At 39.1% G+C, this 24,052-nt stretch overlaps 1 protein-coding gene across 8 annotated transcripts in view; it reads left to right on the top strand.

Moving 5' to 3' along the window:
* tfap2e (transcription factor AP-2 epsilon) overlaps window positions 1-24,052 on the top strand; it is an 82,999-nt gene that overhangs the window by 13,671 nt on the left and 45,276 nt on the right. For 2 of the 8 annotated variants that reach the window (XM_033045213.1, XM_033045216.1), the window contains 2 exons: window positions 3,381-3,425; window positions 21,210-21,260. The exons of 2 other annotated variants lie outside the window; for them this stretch is intronic. In XM_033045213.1, the coding sequence (XP_032901104.1) occupies window positions 3,381-3,425; window positions 21,210-21,260 (96 nt within the window). The remainder of the gene's footprint in view (window positions 1-3,380; window positions 3,426-21,209; window positions 21,261-24,052) is intronic. 4 more of the 8 variants (XM_033045215.1, XM_033045219.1, XM_033045214.1 and 1 more) reach the window with 2 other exon arrangements.

Below are 24,052 nucleotides of genomic sequence, written 5' to 3'. Positions count from 1 at the left end.
TCAGATTCTCTCTCTCTCTCTCTCTCTCTCTCTCTCTCTCTCTCTCTCTCTCTCTCTCTCTCTCTCTCTCTCTCTCTCTCTCTCTCTCTCTCTCTCGTCAAACGCCGGTAAGCTTTACTCGGCAGCCGGCCGAACGACAGAGTACCTCTGTACTCTAGAAAATACTCGCATTTAAATGGGCAGGTTCACTCTTTACATCATTCTTTAATAAAATAAACAGAGATGACTTCTACCCTCCTTAATAGCTGAGTTGTTGTCCGAGTACTTCTTGGCGCTTCTTTTACGACAGATTATTGTCCTGACGTTAAGTTTCATACGGTAGACAAAAAATGCTGGAGAAACTCAGCGGGCGAGGTAGCTTCTATGGAGAGAAGGAATAGACGACGTTTCGGGTCGAGACCCTTCCTCAGACTCAAAGTTTCATACCATCATTTTCCGTACACTGAAAGGCGTGGGCGGTGTTGAGTCCACTTTTGAGAGAGAAAGAGGACTCATACAGCACAGTTGCAAGGACTAGACTTGACTGCAGCATTGTTCCTTTGCAAGACTTCCTTATTTTGATCTAAGCTCGAGCAAATATTAATCGTATTCATTTCGATCAGTGCTTTCGCAGTACAGGTAGCTGCTGAACATTCTTGGTACAGCTCTCGTTAATGCCAACAAACCATACGACGCAGAGCCCGCATCTTTGCTTATAATTGGAATAATTTCTTTAATTACTGTCGGCGGTTTCAACTTGCAAATTACACGAACAAAGCCAAAGCCGTGTATTTTCATAAATGTCAGCACAATAACTCAATTATGGTTACACGGGGAGTTGAGCTGCCGAACGAACGGCTGAGTTCAGGGCCGGTGTGTAGTCTGAAGAAGGGTTTCGGCCCGAAACGTTGCCTATTTCCTTCGCTCCATAGATGCTGCTGCACCCACTGAGTTTCTCCAGCAATTTTGTGTACCTTCGATTTTCCAGCATCTGCAGTTCCTTCTTAAACACACGTAGTCTGAAGCGGTTCACAGACGGGTTTAACGTGAATTTCTTTCATGCAGAGAGGGGAGAATTTCCCCAGCACTTTCAGTGAAAGGGTTAACGACCCTGCATCTGTAGTGCGGCTGTGAGAATCAGAGGCTCCACGCTTACTGCGCTCCTCACACTGATACTTCTGTGTTGTATTAGTGAGGCTGATACCAGAATTCCAAAATAAGAGCATGCAGGTTTCTAAAGTTTAATATCTCACAGCTATGATCAAATCCCAGCCAGAACCAAATGGTGCTCGAGAGAGATTTAGTGAAAACAAATGCATGCAAAGATGTAACAACAGTGTTTATTTCACATTGATTGCCACTTGATGGTGAAACGGCTGCAAGTTCAACAGTCCATCAGAGCGTGCACTAGATATTTACATAATTGTCCTGCACAAATTAATATTGTTGTTTCATGTGGCGTCCAGCTTGGTCATAAATAGCTGCTTCTCATAATAAAACAAAACTTATGTTTTATCGCCTCAATTCAAACGGCGCAATTGAGCACGAATTCCTACCAGAAATAAACAATTACACATCTAATTTAACAAACTCTGAGCAGCCCTTTCATTTAAACGCGGTTTATCTCACATAAGATTCGGATTAGTTTGCTGTTATAGATACCACGCTGCAATGACATTCCTTGTTCACATGAAGCTCAGAGTAAACAGTATAGTTATGATAGATACAACGATGCATCATGCAGAAACAGCGGAATAGTTCACCCACCGTAGTGCAACTCTGAAATCTTGCAAAAAACGAAATGACTCTGAAGAACTTGCCTCTGTGTTTATCTGCACCAGAAAACGAAGTTAGCAGATAAAGGAGAAAACAAGTCAACATTGTCCAAATAACCATCCATTCTAATTCTGTAAAGTACCTACAAATGTATGCAATGGAAAATGAATATTCATAAACTCTGCAGCTTATGTAAATTGTTGCATATATAAACTGTCCTTGAATGATTAGCTGCTACATGCATCATATTAAAAAAAATGGTGACATGGAAAAGCAAATATGAATGGATTATAAAGATACACTAAGAAAAATAATGGAAAATAACAAAATCAATAATAACCAAGAAATTAGTCAGACTTAGTCTTGCTCCTCCTCCTGTCCAGCTTTCTCCACCCCCCCCCCCAACAACCCCACCCATGACAATCAGTCTGAAGAAGGGTCCCGACCCGAAATGTCACCTATCCATGTTCTCCAGAGATGCTGCCTGACCCACTGAGTTACAGAGGCACTTTGTGTCTTTATTTCCAATCTTCCATAAATTACAAATACGTCTACAATTAAGATAAACATGTGTTTATTTTTAATGTATATTTCCACCATTGAGTTTTAGCAACTAGGTAGACAAATATTTCACTTCAGTATGAGTGTCTGTGACTGTGTGGGAAACAATAGTTTTTTTAATGTTGAGCAGTTTTAGACCATTTGGTGCACCTACCATGTCATTTGGATTCAGATTTAACAAGATGTATCTGTAATTATATAATTGTTCACTTCAATTAACATCCTGCCTTAAAGTGAGTCAAGTATTGACTTTTCAGTTACATGCTTTCTCTCTCTCTGCACATGAATCACCAACAAGGCCTTTACTAAAAAAAACTTTAAGCAGCTTTTAGGAAATACATTTTTTTAATTACATTTCTCTCACTCATTTGGATAGGAAAAAAATCCACAATCAAAACAATTACATCGAATAAAAAATTCTGAGCTGGTTTTCTCAAACTCAGTAATAAAAACAAAGAAACTCCATCAAAAGGACATTTACTCATGGGATATATTGTGTGAATGGTGTCTGATGGAACACCCCATCCCTTTAACAACCTTGCACGGATCCATTTGTCCTGCCCACCCAATCCTAGAGTCAGGCGAGAAGGCATGGCAAAGCTTGGTGGCTTGAGCCTCAGCCACTGTGCTTGCAGAGCTGCCTGACACGAGGCAAGGCCGTGTGCAGAGTTTCACCTCCTGTCGCTACTTGTGAGCCTTTGTACGTGACTTGTAGAAACAAGGAACTGCAGATGCTAGTTTACAAAAAAAAGACACAAAGCACTCGTGTAACTCAGTGGATCAGGCAGCATCTTTGGAAAACATGGATTGGTGACCAAGGGTCCTGACCCAAAAAATGACCTATCCATGTTCCCTTGGAGTTACTCACTGAGTTGTTCCAGCACTTTGCGTCATTGTGAATTGCTTTATAGTTTTGTAAGAGTTTGTGCGGGAAATGTTTAAAATTCTTTAAATAGCTTTGAATAATTTAAAAAAGTCTAGAAAACAGTTGAAAGTGCTAATAATCCAAGACATTAAAACAATGTAAAAGAAAATCAACTTGCCTTTTACTTCTGAACTTCCAGGTTTGGAATCACTATCCAATGGGACATGCTGGGGTCTGAACCAAGGTAATGTATTTATGAGACCCCACCATAAATCCATCATTTCCTCAATCGCCGTACATTTGGGTTTCTCCACGTGGAACCCAGCAGCCAAGTGGCTTCTGCCATTCATCTTGTTGTATGTGGGTACCTAGATCCACGAGGTAGCCAACTCTTGGCCTCAGCCACACCAGTCCTGCCCAGGCACACAACGAGGGAGTAGAAAGGGTGTACCCTCAATAAAATGAGATTCAGTGGATATTTTTAAGGTAGAGAGAGATACATTTTTGACTAGTACAGGTGTCAGAGGTAATGGGGAGAAGGCAGGAGAATGGGGTTACGAGGGAGAGATAGATCAGCCATGATTGAATGGCGGAGTAGACTTGATGGGCCGAATGGCCTAATTCTACTCCTATCACTTATGACCTTATGACCTTCATCTTTATTTCTATGCCTAATGAATGTAACATTCTCTTCATATCTACTCCTCCAAGAAATGTGATGCAACAAAAACATGTCTCACTATAAAGGTGGACCTATAAAATTGTGTCCCATTCTTTTCAATAATTTGATGTCCATCAAATGAGAACAATCCAGTGGCTGCTAATCTGCTTTAATGGCAGGAATATATATTTTTTAAATCTTATGAGAAAAAAAATCTTTGAAATGCTTAAGAACAGAAAAAAAAATAGGAGCTGGAATGGGTCACCAGTCCGATCCTCCAGGCTTGCCCTTCCATTCAATATGATCATGGCTGAACAATGCTGGCCCCAACTCTTCTTCTGTGCCAGTTCCCCATCACACCCGATTCTTCGACCTTTTAAATGTTTATCCATCTTCACCTCAAATATATCTAGTGATCTCACCTTCACCACTTTGCACTTAGATTCACTTATGTAAACCTGGGTCAATCGTGAAATGCAGGGAAGATATTTGTTTCGAAGGAAGAATATCTCCAATGTGAATAAATGAAAATTGTCTGACAGAAATTCATCCCTAATCAAAGCAGCAGATAGGATAATGGCGTTTAAGAGGCTTTTAGATCGGTACATGGATTGGCATGGGATAGATGGATATAGATTGATGTATAGGCAGAGGAGATGTGTTTAACTTGGCACCATGCTTGGGTACAGATATTGTTGGCCAATAGGAAGTACTGTATACTTTTACAATATAGACTTTGATTATACTATGTTATATGTTCACAGCAATTCAATCAGAATTATTTGGTTTAGAGTTTAGAGTTTAGAGGTACAGCATGGAAATAGGCCCTTCAGTCCACCGACTCCATGCCAACCATGATCACCCATACACTAGTTCCATCTTACACCCCAGGGACAATTTACAGAAGCTAATTAACCTAAAAACCTGCTCATCTTTGGAATGTAGAGGTGAACCAGATCACATGGAGGAACTTTACGGTCATGGGGAAAATGTACAAACTCCGTATGGACAGCACCTGTAGTCAGGATCGAACCCAGGTCGCTGGCATTCTAAGGCAGCAACTTTACCACTGTGTGCCGCCCGCAATATTTGTCCACCATATTCATACACATGCCATTTATATGAATGTAGTGCATATATTTATTCATTCAGAATGAATGTCTGTAAGCTATGGTTCATCTGGCTTTGAGACCTGCGATCAGATATTCTCTTTTTCTTCTGCTTTGATGCCAGTAGAGAGCCTGGACCATTGAAACAAGTTCCTTTACCTTCAATGACAGGACGTATGTCCTCTACACATCTCCAATTCTTCTTTGACATATTGGAATGCCATGGGTGATGTAAATACCTGATAGGTGCCATGAGAGCACGTTGGCAAGAAATGGAAGAAAAGTACCAAAGTGGTGGTTTTCTAAATTAATCTGATAAATTGTGTTGGTGATATCAACGCCACATATGGTGATGAGGAGAGAGAGAATTGCTTTTAGGCTTCGTTTGAATAAAGCAACACATTGAGAAACATGCACACACGCATATACACACACAGACAGACACACTTACAGGCAAATTCTGTAGTTGTCTGACAAAACGTTCAGTCATTATTAGATATCTTCACTTACTTGACTTTTCCTATTTAGTATGGGAGTTAAGTGGTTTCCTGAGCTTTTCAAAAGATTTTTAGAATTTTTGTTGTGACATCCTACATTTAGTCATAGAGTTATGGAGTGGCCCAACTTACCCACACCAATCAACATGTCCCATCTACACTAGTCCCACCTGCCTGCCTTTGGCCCATATCCCTCTAAACACGTCCTATCCATTTCAAGTAATGACATTTAGGAATGTTTTAATATTTTGGACAATTTTGGACTGCTCGCTACAGTCAAGGTCAGATTTAACTTTTTTTGACCTGCAGTATGATCTTGGTAGCTGGTATTTAATGACATTTACTTTTAAAAGGTGGTTGGACCAGAGGAGGTGGGTGCTGTTTGTTGGATTGCCAGCCTTCCGGTTTCCACAGATGTCTCTCCTATTGTGGAGCTTGGAATCTCCTGGGCTTTGTGCCAATGGCAAACCACCACCTATCTTTGATCAAGCCTTTGGATGACTAAATGGTGGAAAGCCTTTGGCTATGGGAGATGCCTGGAAACAAGGGTGGTCTCTGGCCTGAGCTTGGACACAGGGAACTGGTGAACAAGGTGGGTGGGCTGTGGTTGGTGGGGTTTATATATTCTGGGAAATATAATAGTCAAATGTCAAATGTTGACTGGGAGCCAAAACAAACAGAGCAAATAATAATCGCTTCAAACTCTTTAACCAGCAGGTCATAAATGACACTCCCAGCTTTCTCCAATTCTCCACTTTTACTTGAGTCTTCAGAACCCGATCAACTAGAGCAGTATCAAATTGACTCACAGCCTCAAGATCCTGGTCTCAAGATCCTGGACTGCAAGCAACATTGGTGTGAAATGATCGCTTTGGGTTATGTCAAACAAATTGATCATCACCTTCAATAATGGGTGAAAATCTCAACCAATGTCAACCTGATGGAAAGCGCCAGAGGGAAGGAATAGGTGATGTTTTTGGTCAAAACCTTTTGGGTCCGAAGAAGGGTCTCGACCTGAAACGTCACCTATTCCTTTTCTCCAGAAATGCTGCCTGACCCGCTGAGTTAATCTAGTATTTTGTGTCTATCTTCTATGTAAACCAACATCTGCAGTTCCTTCCTGCACATGGAAAGAGCCAGTGTGAGTGCAGCTCAGGGCAGGCATGTGTGAAGATATAGGTACTGGAGAAACCAGAAGATGGTTAAGGATTTCACTTCATTTCCCTAAACTGGGATTTATCTAGACTCCTGCCAAGAGGACACTTGACGCTGAGCCTTCAGTCAAAACTGTGCAATGCAAGAGAAAGTTACAAAGTTCTTACTCCTACAGTTTAACACCTTACTCTGAATCCATGGTGAACTGTACAATATCTACCAAGTACCAAGCAGAGGGCAAGGAAGGAAATGGCTTAAGTGCTGTGGTGAAAATGAGGGGAGTATATGTAAAATTGAAAATGCTATACACTCAACATTTCAACAATAACTATGGCAAGAAAATAAGAATTGGTGGTGAGGTCCATGTCCTTATATTGGAATAATAAATGATTGTTAAGATAATTGAGGTGGTATTGTAGACTGTGAAGATGATTATCAAAAATTGCAGTGTGATGTTGATCATCAGGATAAGTCGCCCGAGAAATGACACGATTATTTTAGATATGCGCAAGGTGTGGCATTAGGGAAGTCAAACCAGGGGTACGACTTTCACAGTGAGCGGTATGGCCCTCGGGAGTGTTGTAGAACAGAAAGACCTGACAGTATAAGTACAGAATTCCTTGAAAGTGACAACAGAGGTAGATAGAGTGGCAAAGAAAGCTTTTGGCAGGCTGGCCTTAATCATTCAGGATATTGACTAGAGAAGTTGGGATGTTATTTTGCATTTGTACAAGACTTTTGTGATGCTTATTGGAGGATTATGCAAAACGCAATACGACAGAGTAACTCAGCAGGCCAGGCAGGCAGGCAGGACGATGGATTGAGTTATAGAACTGGGCAATCTAGGACTCTATTCCTTGCTGCGTAAATGTGAGAGGAGTGATCCTGTAGGGGTATATAAAATTGTAAGGAGAATACATTGGAAATGTTTTCCCAGGATTGGGGAAATCAAGAACGAGATGACATAAGAACCCCAGAGGCAACGTTTTCACATAGAGAGTGGTACATATGAGGGCCGAGCTGCCAGTGACAGTGAATGAAGTGGCTTTTGAATGACCCATTATCATAGCTAGCTCAGTGCAACACTGGCTACTTGTTAACCTTGGCCCTCTTTTGGAAATTATTTTCTCAGACATAAGAAAAATAGAAGCAGAATTCAGCCCCTCAAGTTTGTCATGTATCTCAGTTGTAAATAATCAATTTCCCCCATTTGTCCTATAATTATGTACCCTAATTTGAGATTCTCTCAGTTGTGGACACATGTTAACATTTACCCTGACGTACCCCCTTTGGATTTACATATTTTAACAAGGTTACCCTTATTCTTCTAAACTCTAAAAAATAGATCTAATTTCTTTAGGTGCTAGTGATAGGACAACTCTCTCATTCCAACAATAGTACAACCGTCGAGTATATTCCAGTGACCTGCAGGTTTGTAGGTTAACTGGCTCTGTAAACCTTTCTGTAATATGTAGAACAGAACTAGTGTATGGGTGATCGCTGGTCAGCGCTTACTAGGTGTTTCCATGCTGCATCTCTAACCTAACCTAAACTAAACTAAACTAAACTAAACTAAACTAAACTAAATTTTCATCCCAGGGAAGCTATGGGAAATATTGTGCATCAGGCCTTTACATCCAAGTTTGAAACTGGTGCTTCATGAGTATTAATGCCCAACCCAAAAACTCTGCTATGATGCAGAATTTATGCCATTATAAGCAGCCAACCATGAAAATCCTAAACTTCACCTCAATCATTCATCATGGAAGATAATATAAACTAAAAATAAAATGGTTAATTATTAATCTGAATTTATTGAAATCCTCCTTGATTACAAATATGAATTTTACATCCAAGCCTGTTCAAGAAGTCAATTATGTTTCTGCACAAAGCATAGCACCTCAAACATAACTCAATACAGAATCATTGTCTTTGGTGCCCAAAGTTCTCTTCACAAATCACTTTACTGAATCTAATTTGCATTGGAGTCAACTTTCTGATATAATATTAAATTTCAGTTTAGAAACAGAAACATAGAAAATAGGTGCAGGAGTAGGCCATTCGGCCCTTCGAGCCTGCACCGCCATTCAATATGATCATGGCTGATCATTCAACTCAGTATCCTGTACCTGCCTTCTCTCCATACCCCCTGATCCCTTTAGCCACAAGGGCCACATCTAACTCCCTCTTAAATATAGCCAATGAACTGGCCTCAACTACCTTCTGTGGCAGAGAATTCCAGAGATTCACCACTCTCTGTGTGAAAAATGTTTTCCTAAAGTCTCGGTCCTAAAGGAATTCCCCCTTATCCTTAAACTGTGACCCGTTGTTCTGGACCTCCCCAACATCGGGAACAATCTTCCTGCATCTAGCCCGTCCAACCCCTTAAGAATTTTGTAAGTTTCTATAAGATCCCCCCTCAATCTTCTAAATTCTAGCGAGTACAAGCCGAGTCTATCCAGTCTTTCCTCATATGGATTTATTCCGTTTTTTAAAAATTGTTTGTATATGCCTGACTCAAACTACAGACTCTAAGCTGTAAGATAAAAAGTAATGCTACACCACCAGCAATTTGGCCCCACATCAGTCACAGTGTGCAGGTCCATTGGAATGATGGTAACTTTGATTAGAGGAGCCTATTCCACAAGACCCAGGTGTGCAGGAATGATCCCCGCGGCCTCTTCTTCAGGTGATAAAGTGCTTACAGAGCAACTGTCATTATTGCAGCCACTCCATCAATGTAGATGAGAGAGACCTCTGGTCTGGAAGAGTTGCTGTGAAATCTAAAATATTATTCTGATAAAGAGTAGTCACAGTAACAACCAGAAGGATCAAATCTTTTGTGGTGAATTCCCTCTACATATAAATAATAGACTCTCTAACTGCCTTGGAATAACAATTTTCAAAGCAACGTTCATCTGTTACACGCACACAGTTTTGTCAGCTCCACTTAAGGGACCATCCAATATTGTGTTAAGGCACTGAGGAACAAACACTCTTTTGTGTCCCATTGACAATGATTGCATTGATTCGTGGCAACTTTAAAACTGAAAGCTCATATTTACTAAACCTGGATGACACATTTTCAGCTATATTTACAGCTCGTCTGACACAATCACCTCTAAAGCAACATTGCAGGAGGTTACTGTATTGCTCAATTAAGCTAATCTTGTTCAAATTAAAGTGATACGCGTTGATTACTTATAAAAATGCAAAATCAGATTGCAGAAGTCCAGACCATGGACATTTGTATCCACATGCATGTTAAAGCAAAAGTTCTGATAAAAAACATTATTTTGCGATAGATCTGATTTTGTTTATTGCCTTTTTTTTTTGTTGAGCAAGACAAATCCAGTTTAGTACCTTTGACCAGTTGGATTCATACTGTTGCAAGTGCAACCTTATTGCCACTTGCTTGTACTTGTTTCTTCTGTGCAATTCCCCCAAAGTGTGTGGATTTTGAAGCATGAATTATGCTCAGTGCAGCTCAAGTTTCCATGATCTTTTGTGCTAGTTTGTTTAAAAAAACCCATTAAGCTTGCTGCAGGCTCTGTCCTCAAAGCTGGTCACACCACCAGAGTGAATTAATTGCCATTGAGAGTTTCTGTTAATTGCATTTTTTTGCAGGCCCTTTACAAAACTAAAATTTAAGCTGGATCTTTTGGGCTCAAGAACACACTAATAGGTATGTTTTAAATGGTTTGATTGTAATTATTTTCTTAATTAACCGTGAAGTAGACTATTGTATCTCAATCTAATTAAAACAAGTTTTTAAAAATATTTTGAAAGATAATTTCCAGTAATGTACGATCTGGTTACTTACAGTTGTTGGACTGTGATTAAGAGGCTTACTTGTGAGAAATCCATTTCACTTGTACTAACCAGATTTTAAATGTCAGCAGCTTTAAACCATAACAAGGAATATTGTTAAAGAAACATTCTTAAAAAAATTATGATTTTATGTTGCCCGATTGCACTAGTTTATGATAGATGTTATGTTACAAATAAAACTAAGCAGAAAATCTGGGGGGAGGAATTCATTTCATTTTTGGCATAATATTCCCCCGCAGAATGTCCAATTGTAGCCAGGCTGGAGGGACCAGATCACATATTCAGTGCAGATGGGCTCAAGTATTACATCATTTTCATGAGATGTCAAATTCGCAAAAAAAGTTTCATCAGTGCCAAATATTATCCAGGGCTTCCCAAAGGATTAACATCTATTAATTTGCAGTGTCAAACATTTTAGGAGACATTCATCATTCTAATTAATCTCACATTAAATATGCTTTTGTTAAGCATTTATGGACATAAACTATTAATCCATCCATATGTTTAATTAAAGCACTGCACTTGCATTAATTCCCTCAAACTCTCCATTGTGCAATGAATTGCATGAGTCAATTATTTATTTCATTGGCATATTGTTGGGATAAGTTAAAGACACCCTGTCACAGAGGACTGTCAAAGCCATTGAGCTCAGGGTAATAGGTTCTAAAAAGGGAATGAAAACAAATTTAGCAAGAAATAACCCACACGACTTTAAACTGACTTTGAACTCATCGGTTCAGTACAAAGAATCATTTAAATATCAGATGATGTTAATAAATTTAGATGCGTATTTTATCAGTAATTGCAGTGAGGGGCTGGGCTGACAGAACATTCCAATAACATACAGATACAAATAAAATATTTTAAGCAGATGAACTCCACTAACAAAGTAAATAAAATTGAAATGCTCGAAATTATTTTTTAGCTTTCATCATTTAAAAAAGGGCAACAGTTGTGTCACAGAGAAGCAGGAACTAACTGGTTTAAATTTGTAAATTTAAAATCAAAACACAGTTTTTGGAACTGTAGAGAGGAGTCCTCATTTGTTACTATATTAGTGGAATTAAGTTCATTGGTAACTACATTAAATAGAAAAGCCAATGAAATTAAGTATCCCGGGCATTATGCCATGGCAAATTGCAAGCTTAGGTTGTCATTCCTTCTACTGTTAGATTTGGTCTCAGTGGTGCCATCTGAGCATTGAGGTTCACTGCATTCCTAATGATGGAAAGAGGAATACAGAAGGGGCTGCCCCCTATCCAGTCACGTATAATGTTCAGCGACACAAACAGTTGCTTGTGGAGTACATTTCCATGCTCCAAGAGATAATGTGAGCAGAGCATTTTATCTTGTGAATACATGATCTTGAAATGAAATGAGAATGCTTAACGTGAAACAGTACAGCATAGGGGCAGGCTCGTCGGCTCACAGTGTCTGTGCCAAACATAATGCAAAGTTCATATCTTCTGCCTACACGTGATGCTTATCCTCTCTTCCCTGCATATCCATGTGCTATTGTATGATAAAACTAAAATCCAAAGCAGTGGAATAAATGTTGAGAAAGTTATACAGCTTTTAGGGCTGAATGTCTTCCATTTAATCCATCTAACAGTAAAATAATGCACTATGCAGTTGGCTTTTATTCAGGGCACAGGTCATTTGCCACAAATATCATAAAATGTCATACACATGTTAGCAATAGTCACTGGGGAATTCACATTGCAATATGGAAATGTTTATTCCATATTAAATTTTCAGATTTAGTTTCAATCCCTATTTAGTTAACAAGAATGTACAGCTTCAAACATTCAGTGAACTGGAAAACACTAGGTACGCCTTTGGATTTTCAAATTTGAACAAATGGGGTTGGCATTCAGTCTTCCTTCATTTGTTAGTTATGTTGCTCATCATGCTTCTTTTAAAATTCGTTGGATAAATGAAAATATCTGACAGCACATAAAATATGAAGATTCCTTATTGGACTGAATCTTTAATTGCCCTGACCATTCATATTTTGTTGTCAGAAATGTTCATTTATCCAATGAAATTACGAGTTGCTGTAAATTAGTACTTTTGTTTAATTTTATGGATTTTATTTGTTGAAAGTCTGATTTTTGATCAGTGTAGTGCCTGCAGTGCTAAGTGGTTGTTGTATTGGTATATTGGGGATCTGTACAGTTTGCAATAATTACTGATTCGTGGCAAACAGCAGCAGATGGCTTTTATTCTCATTAAGAAAACAAGCAACATATTTTTGTTGGAATTTATTCAAACACTTGCTTCGCTGTGAAACTAATACATGCATAAATATGATACATAAATTTATTTCGGTTTGGGGAAAAATGTCATTTGTAAATTAAATAAGGAACTTTGCTATTCTTTTTCAATTCCCCTTGTAATTAATGAAATGTTTCCTTTAACTTGTAACCCAAAAAAAAAAATCAGTGTTAATATCTCTGAGGGAACCACAGGTCTTTTCAGAAAGGATGTGTAATTGTAGCTGTTCAGGGTGGCCTCCTGTTCCTGTGTGCCTGTTACACACCCCAGACACCAGTACACTTCAATCCAATGCACTTGCAAACCTGTTTAATAACCGCTTGCTGTCTTGTTATAGCAGAGGCCAGGGAATAAGCAGCAAGGAAGGGCCGACTTTCTGGGAAGAAAGCATGTTAAATTACGTTGCATGTTTAATTCTCCCCCTGAAGTGATCATGATAATAAGATTCCTGTGCCTTAGAAATCACCCACGCCTTCACTAAATGGTGTTCAAGTTGACCTTTTGGAATAATTACAAAGAATATCATTCAAATATCACATGTTAACTTAGTGATTATTATTAGACTATTTTATATGTCATAATACATTTTCAGTGCCTTTATAAATAGAAGTACAGAAATCAAACAATCTTGCTGAACATATTAGAGTGTCTTCATATTGGATTGCTTCAAAATATGTCCCAACTTGTTACTTTGAAGGTTCTTTCAGCACTGATTACCTCATTGCATTTAAATCCATTTTTTACCGATGTCCCATGCCATCAATTATGATGTAACTTTAGATGAGAGAGATGATTTTTTATTTTAAAGCAAATTGTTTAGACATTTTGTTTGCTGTTAATAAGATTTTACTGAAGATATTCAAAGCTTTATTCTCAGGAGGTGGATGCTTATATAAACTAGTGTGACAGTTCACATTGGACAGCATAAAGGTGTCAGCCTCCATCAGATCATTGGCTTTGGGAGTATGCTTTTTTTTTAAAATACAACAGAATATACTTTGACTGCTTGTCCTATTTAAGCCTGTAATAATCAAATATTCTGTGGGTGTTACTTCATTAAAATAGTCAAAGTTTTGTAATAAAGTATGAACATCTGGATTTGAACTTCTTCCTGATGTTACCATCAGAACAATATATTTTTTTGTTATTAGCAGGCAATTCTACACAATTGCATTTTTGATAAATTTGGTACTATGTGAATCAGGGTGGGGCTGCGACTTAATGTAAAATAAAACACTGGTCCCTTTGCATACATGGCATCATCATACCTTATTTTAGAAACTATTATTTTTCCTAAAAAATATTGTGAAAGGCTCTGGTTGTGTGGCTAAACCTGAAAGGATTCTTACTTTTCTTAGTTTGTCTAACAGTAAAATACAGATTTGATAAATTAATAATTTAATTTAATCCTATTCACTTCAATTGCAAAATTAATTGATAGACTTGGATTTTGCTAAGTCTTCTAGCTTATTCTTCCCACGGAAGCACTTCTTGATCAATGTTAAGTATTGCAAGGAAATATAAGGAGTGTTTTTTTTAAAAACTAATTGTGCAGGAGCTATCATTTCATTTACATTAGATTTTCGAACGAAAGTAATGGGACTATCTCTGTCTAGTGTTACTTCATAACAAATACATATAGCATAACAGATGGCCAGCAATGATTTACAAAAGCAGTCATTGAATCAAGTGATTCTGAAGACGCCATTAATGGTACGACTGAAGCTTAAGCAGACTTGGAAACATCAACAGAACACCAAGCTTAAATTAATGCTTAAAACTCACTGCCAGCTGCTTGTCATTCTTTATAATATGAAACCTATAATTTTATCATCACAAGTTTTGGCATTGTATGCCTTTATGTGGGAGAAGAGATGGATGCTGGAGAAAGTACATAAAGCAAATTAAAACAACCTAATACTGATGACAATGAACTGGAAAGTATTTCACCTGTAAGACTGCCGCAGATGTGTAGTGGCAAGTGTTTTAGCATTAGCTCACTGGATAATTATTATCACGTAATATTAAGCATTTATTTTGACTGATATACTTTTGGCCATTAACCAGTCCTGCCGTTCATTTATATTTTGTAGTTGGAGTGACCAGGCAGTGAAAATTAAATTCTATTTTGTTCTTATTAAGTTTCTGTTAGGTTATAAAGTATGTTTGAGAAAACTCTCATATATATATGGGACGGTAAAAAATATATCTGCTTTTAAAGCAAAAGCAATAGATTTTAAATTGTCTGAGATGATGCTTGCCTAAAGTATCAGACTGCTTAAAAAAAACTATATTTGTCTAAGTTTATTTTTGCAAAGTAGGTGCAAATTAAAGTCTCAACAGTCAGTCGCTTGTTTATAGGGAATCTCTGTAAAAACACACAGAACGAGATAAACTATTAAGTGTTTCCCTAAATGTTATCCTATCTTGAAATCAATAGAGAAATGCACAGTCTTTTATCCAGAGTAGGGGAAATGAGAACCAGAGGACATAGGTTTGAGTTGAGGAGAGAAAGATTTAATAGGAACCCTAGGGGCACATTTTTTACACAAAGGGTGGTAGGTTTACAGAACGAGCTGCCGGAGGAGGTAGTTAAGGCAGGTACTTTCACAATATTTAAGAACCATTTTGACAGGTACATGGATAGGATAGATTTAGAGGGATATGTGCCAAATGCAGGCAGGTGGGACTTGCGTAGATGTGGCATGTTGGTTGGCTTGGGCAAGTTGGGTTGAAGGACCTGTTTTCACAATGTATGACTCTATGACTCTCTATGTTTCAAGCATCTTTAGAACATAAAATTATAAATAATGTTTCAACTCTTACTGCAGAAAGTATTATAAGCGTATGGATTTTATCCGGGTCGGTTTACAAGAATGCTTGAACTTTTACTCTTTTTATGGTTGTTGCAGTACTTAGTGCATTCATATTGCACATATTTTCTGAGGTGCTTTGTTGATGAACATTAGTGTATAACTTAGAGTTTATGCTGGCTTGATTCATTGTTTATGCTGTTTGGAAACATGATCAATGAATTTAAATCAGCTTAAATATTCAAGTTTTTCAATGTGTTTGTCATGAACAAAATCTAAACTTTAGAACTAGTGCCTCCAGATAAGAGGAATAGGCAGAGTAATAGGATGTGTGTTTCACCCAATGACAGTCAAATGCTGACTTTGTGATCTCAGGCTGTACTGGCCAAGCTTAGCAGATGAACTGTAGATTTTCTTTTCACTGAATCTGGAAAGTATATGACACAAAAAATGGCACTTTTATTGACTTTGATCCCAATCTTTGCTGATCCCATTTGCCTGCATTAAGCTCCGTCTCTTCTATCCAAATATCTAGCACTCTCCGTAAGGAAAAACGTACTTCTCAGATCTCCTTTAAATTTCCCCCATTTCACCTTAGCCAGCTAGTTCCAGTCCTTTGTCCCTGGGAAAAAGAAAGATTCTCTGCCACTCACCGTTTTATAGACCTCTACAAGGTCAACGCTCAGCATTTTGCCAGAGAATAAGCATTTCCTATCCAATCCCACTTCATGACTATAGCCCTCCATTCCAGGCAACATTCTGCCTAAGAAGAAGGAGATATAATAGATTTTTTTAAAGTATCACAGAAACATAGAAATGTACAGCACAGCAACAGGCCCATATGGCTCACCTCACCCTCGCTGACTGTGATGCCGATATACGCTAATCCCATTTGCTGGCCTTAAATTTGTATCTCTCCGCGCCTTTCCTATCAGAGTACCTGTCCAAATGCCTTTTAAATATGTAATGGCATCTTGTTTCCATTTCCTCTTACGGCAGTTCGTTCCAAATATTCAAATTCTCTGTATGAATAATTACCCCCCAGATTGCTTTTAAATATTTTCCCTCTCACCTTAAATCACAAGTTCTAATTCTAGACCCTGCCCTAGGAGGAAGATTCTGACTATCTATCCTAGCTATAAAGTCACCCCTCATACTTCTGCATTCCAGTGAAAATAAACCTAACTATCCAATCTCTCCTTATTAACTGCAGCCCTCCATTTCTGGTGAATCTCTTCTGCACTCTTTCTATTGCTACCGCATCTCTCTTGCAGTGTGGAGTCCAGAAATGTAGACCAATCTATACTCTAAAATGCGGTCTAACCAATGTTTTGTTTATGCAACTGCAACATGACATCCTAACTCTTATACTTGATGCTGATGAAGGCAAGCATACCAAATACCTTTCACATTGCCAAATCTATCTGTGTCACCACTTTTGAGACTGTAGATGCTGGAATCTGTAGCAAACGGAGAGCTGCTAGTGGAGGGAAATGGACAGCCTACATTTTGAATCGGGATCTTTCATCTAGACACTTGTTCCCCAAAGTCTCACTGTTCGTAAGGTCCCTGCCATTTAATCAATATGTCCTACCCAGAGTTTGACCTCCCAAATCATGTCTCAAGCTTATTTGATATATTTTATTCATTAAATGTACAACTATATAATATATATACATACTTGAATATAAAAGTCAGGAAGTCATGTTGCAACTGTATAAAACTTTGGTTAGACTGCACTTAGAATATTGTTTGCAGATTTGGTCACCACATTACCGCAAAGATGTGGAGGCTTTGGAGAGGGTGCAGAAGAGGTTCACTGAAATGGTGCTTGGATTAGAGATATAATTAGCTATAACGAGGGGTTGGACAAATTTAATTTGTTTTCTAGGGAGCATTGGAGGCTGAAGAAAAAATATGATAAAACGAGGTGTAAATGGGGTAGATATAATCTTTTTCCCACTGTAGAGATGGCAAATACTAGAGGGATAGCTTTTAGGGAGAGGAGGAAAGTGTAAAATATATTTACAATGCAAGTTTTGGTTTATCCCAAGGTGCCTGGAATGCACTGCCAGAGGAAGGGGATAATATAGCAGTGTTTAAGAGGCATTTAGACAGATACATGATCAGACAGGGAATTAAGTGATATAGACCATGCAGTCAAATATGCAGTTGAAATTGACATCATGGGCAGCACAGACCTTGTGGGTTGAAAGGTCTGTTCCTGTGTGGCACTGTTCTACGTTCTGTGTCATTTGCAGTTACAGGACATATCCCATGACATCTGTTCTTCTTCCACATACATCCCATGAACAATATCTAAACAGTTTTTGTACCAGGTTCAGTCCCTCAACGTGCAATGGCAAAATTCCTTGAACAATGACCTCTCTCTGTTGATATTTTGTGGCAGATACACCAAGATTCAGTGCATCCCATGGCACATAGTACTGCCCCATGTAATGTTTGAATATGCAGCATTAATTTGTGGACAGATTCTTGCTTCAGATAAATCAAAATGTGTCTTTCAACGAGTTGACAACCTCTTGTCAGGAGTTGATGCTTGTATAAGTGTGCATCTCAGTGTTTAGTCAGTAGCTTGTATGAGGCCACTCCTCTCTTTCTCGTTTCTCATGCTAGATGCATATTCTGTAAGAAGAGAAAGCATCTCAATACCACTGCAGCAATCACAGTGTGTGTGGTGCATCAGAAACGTTGCTGGTTACAAGGCTAAATTGTAGAATATAAGATAAAGCAATTATCATGCTTGAATTTGCCTTATTGTCTGACTCCTGGGAGAAGGAATTTGCTTACTGCTTGATCCTTCAGTTTTGTTACACTGTTCCCTATGAAGAAAAAATGATTCCCACTGGAGCAAATGTCTGTTATTGTGTTGGCTTACCACTGAGCTGCCATTTTTTTTGTGGTCATGTATATTGAACTTCCTGTGCAAGCATGTATTGCGAATCTCTTGTGACCAGTGCAAATATTCCTGTAATTGGGCAAGACCTCTAGGCAGAATCACAATGTTGTGACATTCCACTTGGACAAATAATTCAGTGTTAATGTCTGCGTCTAAATCAGTCCCCTAGCAGAAACGGGGTGGAAGATACTATGATATTAATAGACAGAGATATCTGCTGTTGTAGAAACAATGAATTGCAAATACTGGGCTCAAGAAAAAGGCATAAAGTGCTTGAGTAACTCAGCAGGTTATTCTGCTGACTGGTGAAAATGGATAGGTGACGTTCCGGGTCAGGGCCCTTCGTCAGACTGATGATAGGTGATGTTTCGGGTTGGGACCCTTCTTCATACTGAAGAAGGGTCTTCCATTCTTCATACTGAAGAAGGGTCTTCCCTTCTTCATACCAAAACGTCACCTATCCATGTTTTCCAGAGATGCTGCTCGACCCGCTGAGTTACTCCAACACTTTGTGTCTATATCGGCTGTTGTTAGTCCATTTCAGAGTTTCATAGTTTGCCAAAGGAAAGATTTATTTTGAACAGCAAATAAAGTCAGTTATAAGGGGTACACTAGAAGTTAAAGCTTTTTGATGTTCCTAAGATCACCAGTTGCCTGCTCTTGAAACATACTGTTACTTTCTGTGTTTCCTTGGATGTAGTCTTTGTAATATCAGTGTGGCTCAGCAGAGTGCAGGGCCTTTCCCAGTGTATGTGGTCAACTGTGCTCACAGTAGGCCGTTGGCAGCTGGTGAAGTCCTGTGCTCAGGCTGTTACATCGACAAATGCTCCACAACACCTGAGAGCTATTAAATTATTAAAAAAATTACAAAAAAATTTAAACACTCACACAAATGGATTGTGTAGGCAATTAGATGGGTTAAATGAGTGGGCAACAAATTGGCAGATGGCGTGTAATGTGGGCAAATGCGAATTTGTGTACTTTGGAAAAAAGAAATGAAAACATATATTTAAATGGAGTATGACCAGAAAATGTAGAGGTGCAAAAGAAACTAGGAATCCTAGTGCATGAAACACACAATGTAGATACAGTACGCATTTAGCATGTACATACAGTAACACATTTAGGAAGACATGGATAATTTACCTTTATTACAAGGGATATGGCATATAAAAATAGAGACATTTTGATGCAATCCCACACCACACCTGGGGTAGAGTATGTAGTCATACAGCATAGATACGGGCCTTTCGGCCCAACATGTCCATGCTAACCATCAAATAGCCATATCTACAAAATCTATTTACCAGCACTTTGACCTGTGTTTTTATCTCGGAAGAATGTGAAACTTTACAATTCTCCACACCAGAAAGCTTAACATTTAAACCACATGTGAGTTGAGGCTTATGAAGAAACACCAAGAAAGTGCTGTAGAGGCCAAAATTTGATTACTCGTGATATTATTGAGTGGCATGAAGAGGCTCGAAGGGATAACGGGCCAACTCCTGCTCCTGTTTATACAATCAAAATAAAAAATAGTTCAGATAGTATAAATGATTTAATTAAAATAAATAAAAAAGATCTGTTTACCATCTGCTCAGCAGCTTTCTCTTCCCACTGATTTCGATGAGGTTGCTGAACTTGCAGTGGGTTTAAACTGGTGCCAGTTCAGTGGGCGTATTTCCGTGAGAAAGTCTGCATTGCCCTTGTTGGACTCCAATGTGGCCCACGCGTGCAGTGCAGGGCACCTGGCAGTACCGACCACACAATGGGTGGTTCTGCTGTTGGCTTTCACTAATGCCAGCCCTGGAGTTTGGCACTTTTGTGAAGAAACTTGGGCAAGTATGATAAAGGTTCTGGTTACAAGCAGAGGTCCTGCCCTGATAGAAACATAGAAAATAGGTGCAGGAGTAGGCCATTCGGCCCTTCGAGCCTGCACCGCCATTCAATATGATCATGGCTGATCATCCAACTCAGTATCCTGCACCTTCCTTCTCTCCATACCCCTGATCCCATTAGCCACAAGGGCCACATCTAACTCCATCTTAAATATAGCCAATGAACTGGCCTCAACTACCTTCTGTGGCAGAGAATTCCAGAGATTCACCACTCTCTGTGTGAAAAATGTTTTTCTCATCTCGGTCCTAAAAGATTTCCCCCTTATCCTTAAACTGTGACCCCTTGTCCTGGACTTCCCCAACATCGGGAACAATCTTCCTGCATCTAGCCTGTCCAACCCCTTAAGAATTTTGTAAGTTTCTATAAGATCCCCCCTCAATCTTCTAAATTCTAGCTGATACATTGATTCGCAAAGCAGGTCATTTAACATTATTTGAATATATATTCTCTGGATTGAACCAAGTGCTGAGCTGAATACTTGGGTTGTTTACATTGTTGAACTCCACTAGAATACAGCTAATTTGCTTATCCAGTTGCATAAAGAGAGTAGCAATTGCCTGCAGTAAGTCAGTTTTTAATCCTGGAGATTCATTCCACTACAAGACACAAATGAACAAAATTAGTTAATTACTGCACAAACTCATGACATTGTGTGTACTCTAATCTGGAAACAACACTAGTGCAGGCTTTTCTGGTGAGTGCTGTAGCAGTGAGCACCAGCTGCTTATTTTCCAAAACAACACAGGGTGTGTTAAGCCATAGCCACCTAGAACTGATAAAGTACCTCCCACCATTTTCGTGTTTCTCTTAATATCAACATCTTTGTGCTTTCCTGCAACCCCATTAACTTCAGTTCTTTTCCCCAGGAAAAGATCTCCACCCAACTTTCTGTCTTTTGGATGTTAAAGTTCCCTTTGGTAAGAACTTTCCTTGACACTATGGATAATGTTGACCTGGTGAATGTTTTCCTTTATTCAGCTTTCAATGTTCTCATCCCACCATTGCCATTCGCAATCCCTTGTATCTGCTGCCCTCTTTGAGTTCTTTTTTTTTTTTTCTTTACTTCCTGAAACGCTAAATGTTGAAGACCTGAGAATCTTTAGCAAATAAGATTCACTCGGATAGTGCAAAGAATTATTTATCATCTAATTCCACATTCAAATACTACCAATATTCCAAGACCATCCTGGGTTAAGGAGTCACAAGTAAGCTCTTGATATTCCATTTGCCCTAATCTCAAGTGTCATAAGAGTAGGACTATAAATTCACAGACCTAGGAGCAAAATTAGGCTATTCGACCTATCAAGTCATTTGATCATGGCTGATCTATTTTTCCCTCTCAACCATAATTTGTATGTGCCTTCTTCTCCCAAGCATGATTACGGAATACCTTATTTACTATCCTCTGTTACTCTGCATCTGTTAAGATACATTTACCTGTTTGTTTATTGCTACCATGTAAGCTCTCTCCTGCTCCTCCACTGGACTCTCTGTTTGCACCCCTTTGCAGTGGCATTTGGCATTGTCCCTTGCTTTGTCAAGACCGTCAGTCAAAAATCCTTGACCCATCTGTCTTTTTCCATTAGTTTGCTATCACCAACCTCTCAATCCTTCTCTGGGTTCCTGACCACAGCATTACTTTCTAGTTCAGCAGCCATCATTCCCACAAATCCCACTCTGTTTCCCTGTGGATGTCATAACCCTGATTGCTGCACCAACATCCCCCCTGTACATCTCCAGCCCACAGTTGGAGGACTTATGTCCCATTGCGTCTGTGGCAGCTCCCAGTAGAACAATAACATCAGTTTAATTGCCCCACTCACAAATATCATAGGTGGGGGAAGAGAGGGAGGAATTACTGCTTATTTGAAACTCAACATTACCGATTATGTAATGAAAAAGCTACTAGACATGAGCTGTGTTTTATTGACATTCTTATAACTCTCTAGAGCATCTCTCATACTTAAGGCACAAGTCAGAGAAGAGATGGGACAGTCTAAATGAGTGCACATTAGTCAGGAACTTAATACCACACTGGACTACCCATTTATCTGACCAGCGCCTTATGAACCACGTTAAACATCTATTCACTACATCCACTTTCAAACTTGAGCAGCAAGACACCAAGGAATTTTTTACCCCACTTTCCAAACCCATGACTCTTCTCCACCGAGAACAATGAAACCAGCCTCATCATTATAAGCAAATCATTATCTCTAAGCTTTGCGTTGCCCTGACAAAAACAATCCTTCATCATTGGATCAAAATTTGTGATCTTCCTTCCCAAAAGCCCAGTGGGGGCACCTTCATTGAATGCACTGAAGCAGTTCTAGAGAATTGCCCACTGACCCTTCCCAAGGGTAACTCGGGCTTAGGTGATGAAGCCAAACATGAAATACTGCAGATGCTGAAAATCTGAAATTGGAGCTTATTTTCTCTTGAATGATCTCAACTTTGCATGATAAAAGATGGCTTCCTATCTGCAGGACTCCAGGGCATGACAGATCATAGGGTGAGGGACTACAGCAATCAGATTTTCAGTGATCGAGTTAAGGCCGGCACAGGGATGTAACTGGTAGAACTATTGCCTCACAGCGCCAGAGACCTGGTTTTGATCGTGACCTCAGGTGCTGTTTGTGTGGAGTTTGCATCTTCTCCCCATGACTGAATGGGTTTCCTCCGGGTGCTCCAGTTTCCTTCCACTTCCCAAAGTCATGCTAGTTTGTTGGTTAATTTGTTACTGTAAATTTCCCCTAGGTTATGAAGAGTAGATGAGAAAGTGGCATAACATAGAACTAGAATGGATGGTCAATGTTTGATGTAGACTTGGTGAACTGAAAGGCCTGTTTCCATGTTGTATGTCTAAATTTAACTAAGTTGTGTTGTGTGTTAACTTGTCTCCTTTGTATTCATGCCAGTAACTTAATGTCTCAGAGCAGCGGGACATCAATTGGCAGAATCTCGTGGCTGTGGAAACCATGCCAAACATTAAATAAATAGATCTTCCTATCAGTACAGTAACTGCATTCTGTAGAAAATGTATTTTATTCGATGGTTTGGTTTTACGTTGCAACATGGTTTGGGTGGCACAGTGGCACAACGGTAGAGTTGCCGCTTTACACTAACAGAGACTCGGGTTCAATCCTGACTATGGGTGCTGTCTGTATGGTGTTTGTGCTTTCTCTCTGTGACTGCGTGGGTTTTCACCGGGTGCATCGGTATCCTCCCACACTCCAAAGACGTACAGATTTGTAGGTTAATTGCCTTCAGTAAATTGTAAATTGTCCCTATTGTGCAGGAGAGTTCTGATGTATGGGGTGATCACTGGTCGGCATGGACTTGGTGGACCAAAGGGCCTGTTTCCACACTGTATCTCTAAAATCTAAATCTAAAGTGTATGTCAGTAAAATTACAGCTTTGATCCTGGCACTGACTTAACTGATTTTAGCCGAGAATGTGACAGGAGGCTACAATAAACCTTAATTACCAAGGTATAAAGTAGCTGAAATCTTGTTCTACATCTTACCAGCGGTTCGATTCATTCTTTGCTAGATAATTTTGCAAAGCTTGACTGTTCTTAATAGAAAATGGATTGGCCTATATTGGAATTGTTCTTATTCATAACATCTTGCACCTTTTCCGAAAGTGTATACAGTATGGATTTTTTTACTTTGTTGATTGTCAATTTATGCATAGTCCAATATTCCCA

Source organism: Amblyraja radiata, chromosome 27 (assembly GCF_010909765.2).
Source record: "Amblyraja radiata isolate CabotCenter1 chromosome 27, sAmbRad1.1.pri, whole genome shotgun sequence".
Taxonomy (NCBI): domain Eukaryota; kingdom Metazoa; phylum Chordata; class Chondrichthyes; order Rajiformes; family Rajidae; genus Amblyraja; species Amblyraja radiata.
This window is presented reverse-complemented; position numbering and strand designations above follow the sequence as displayed.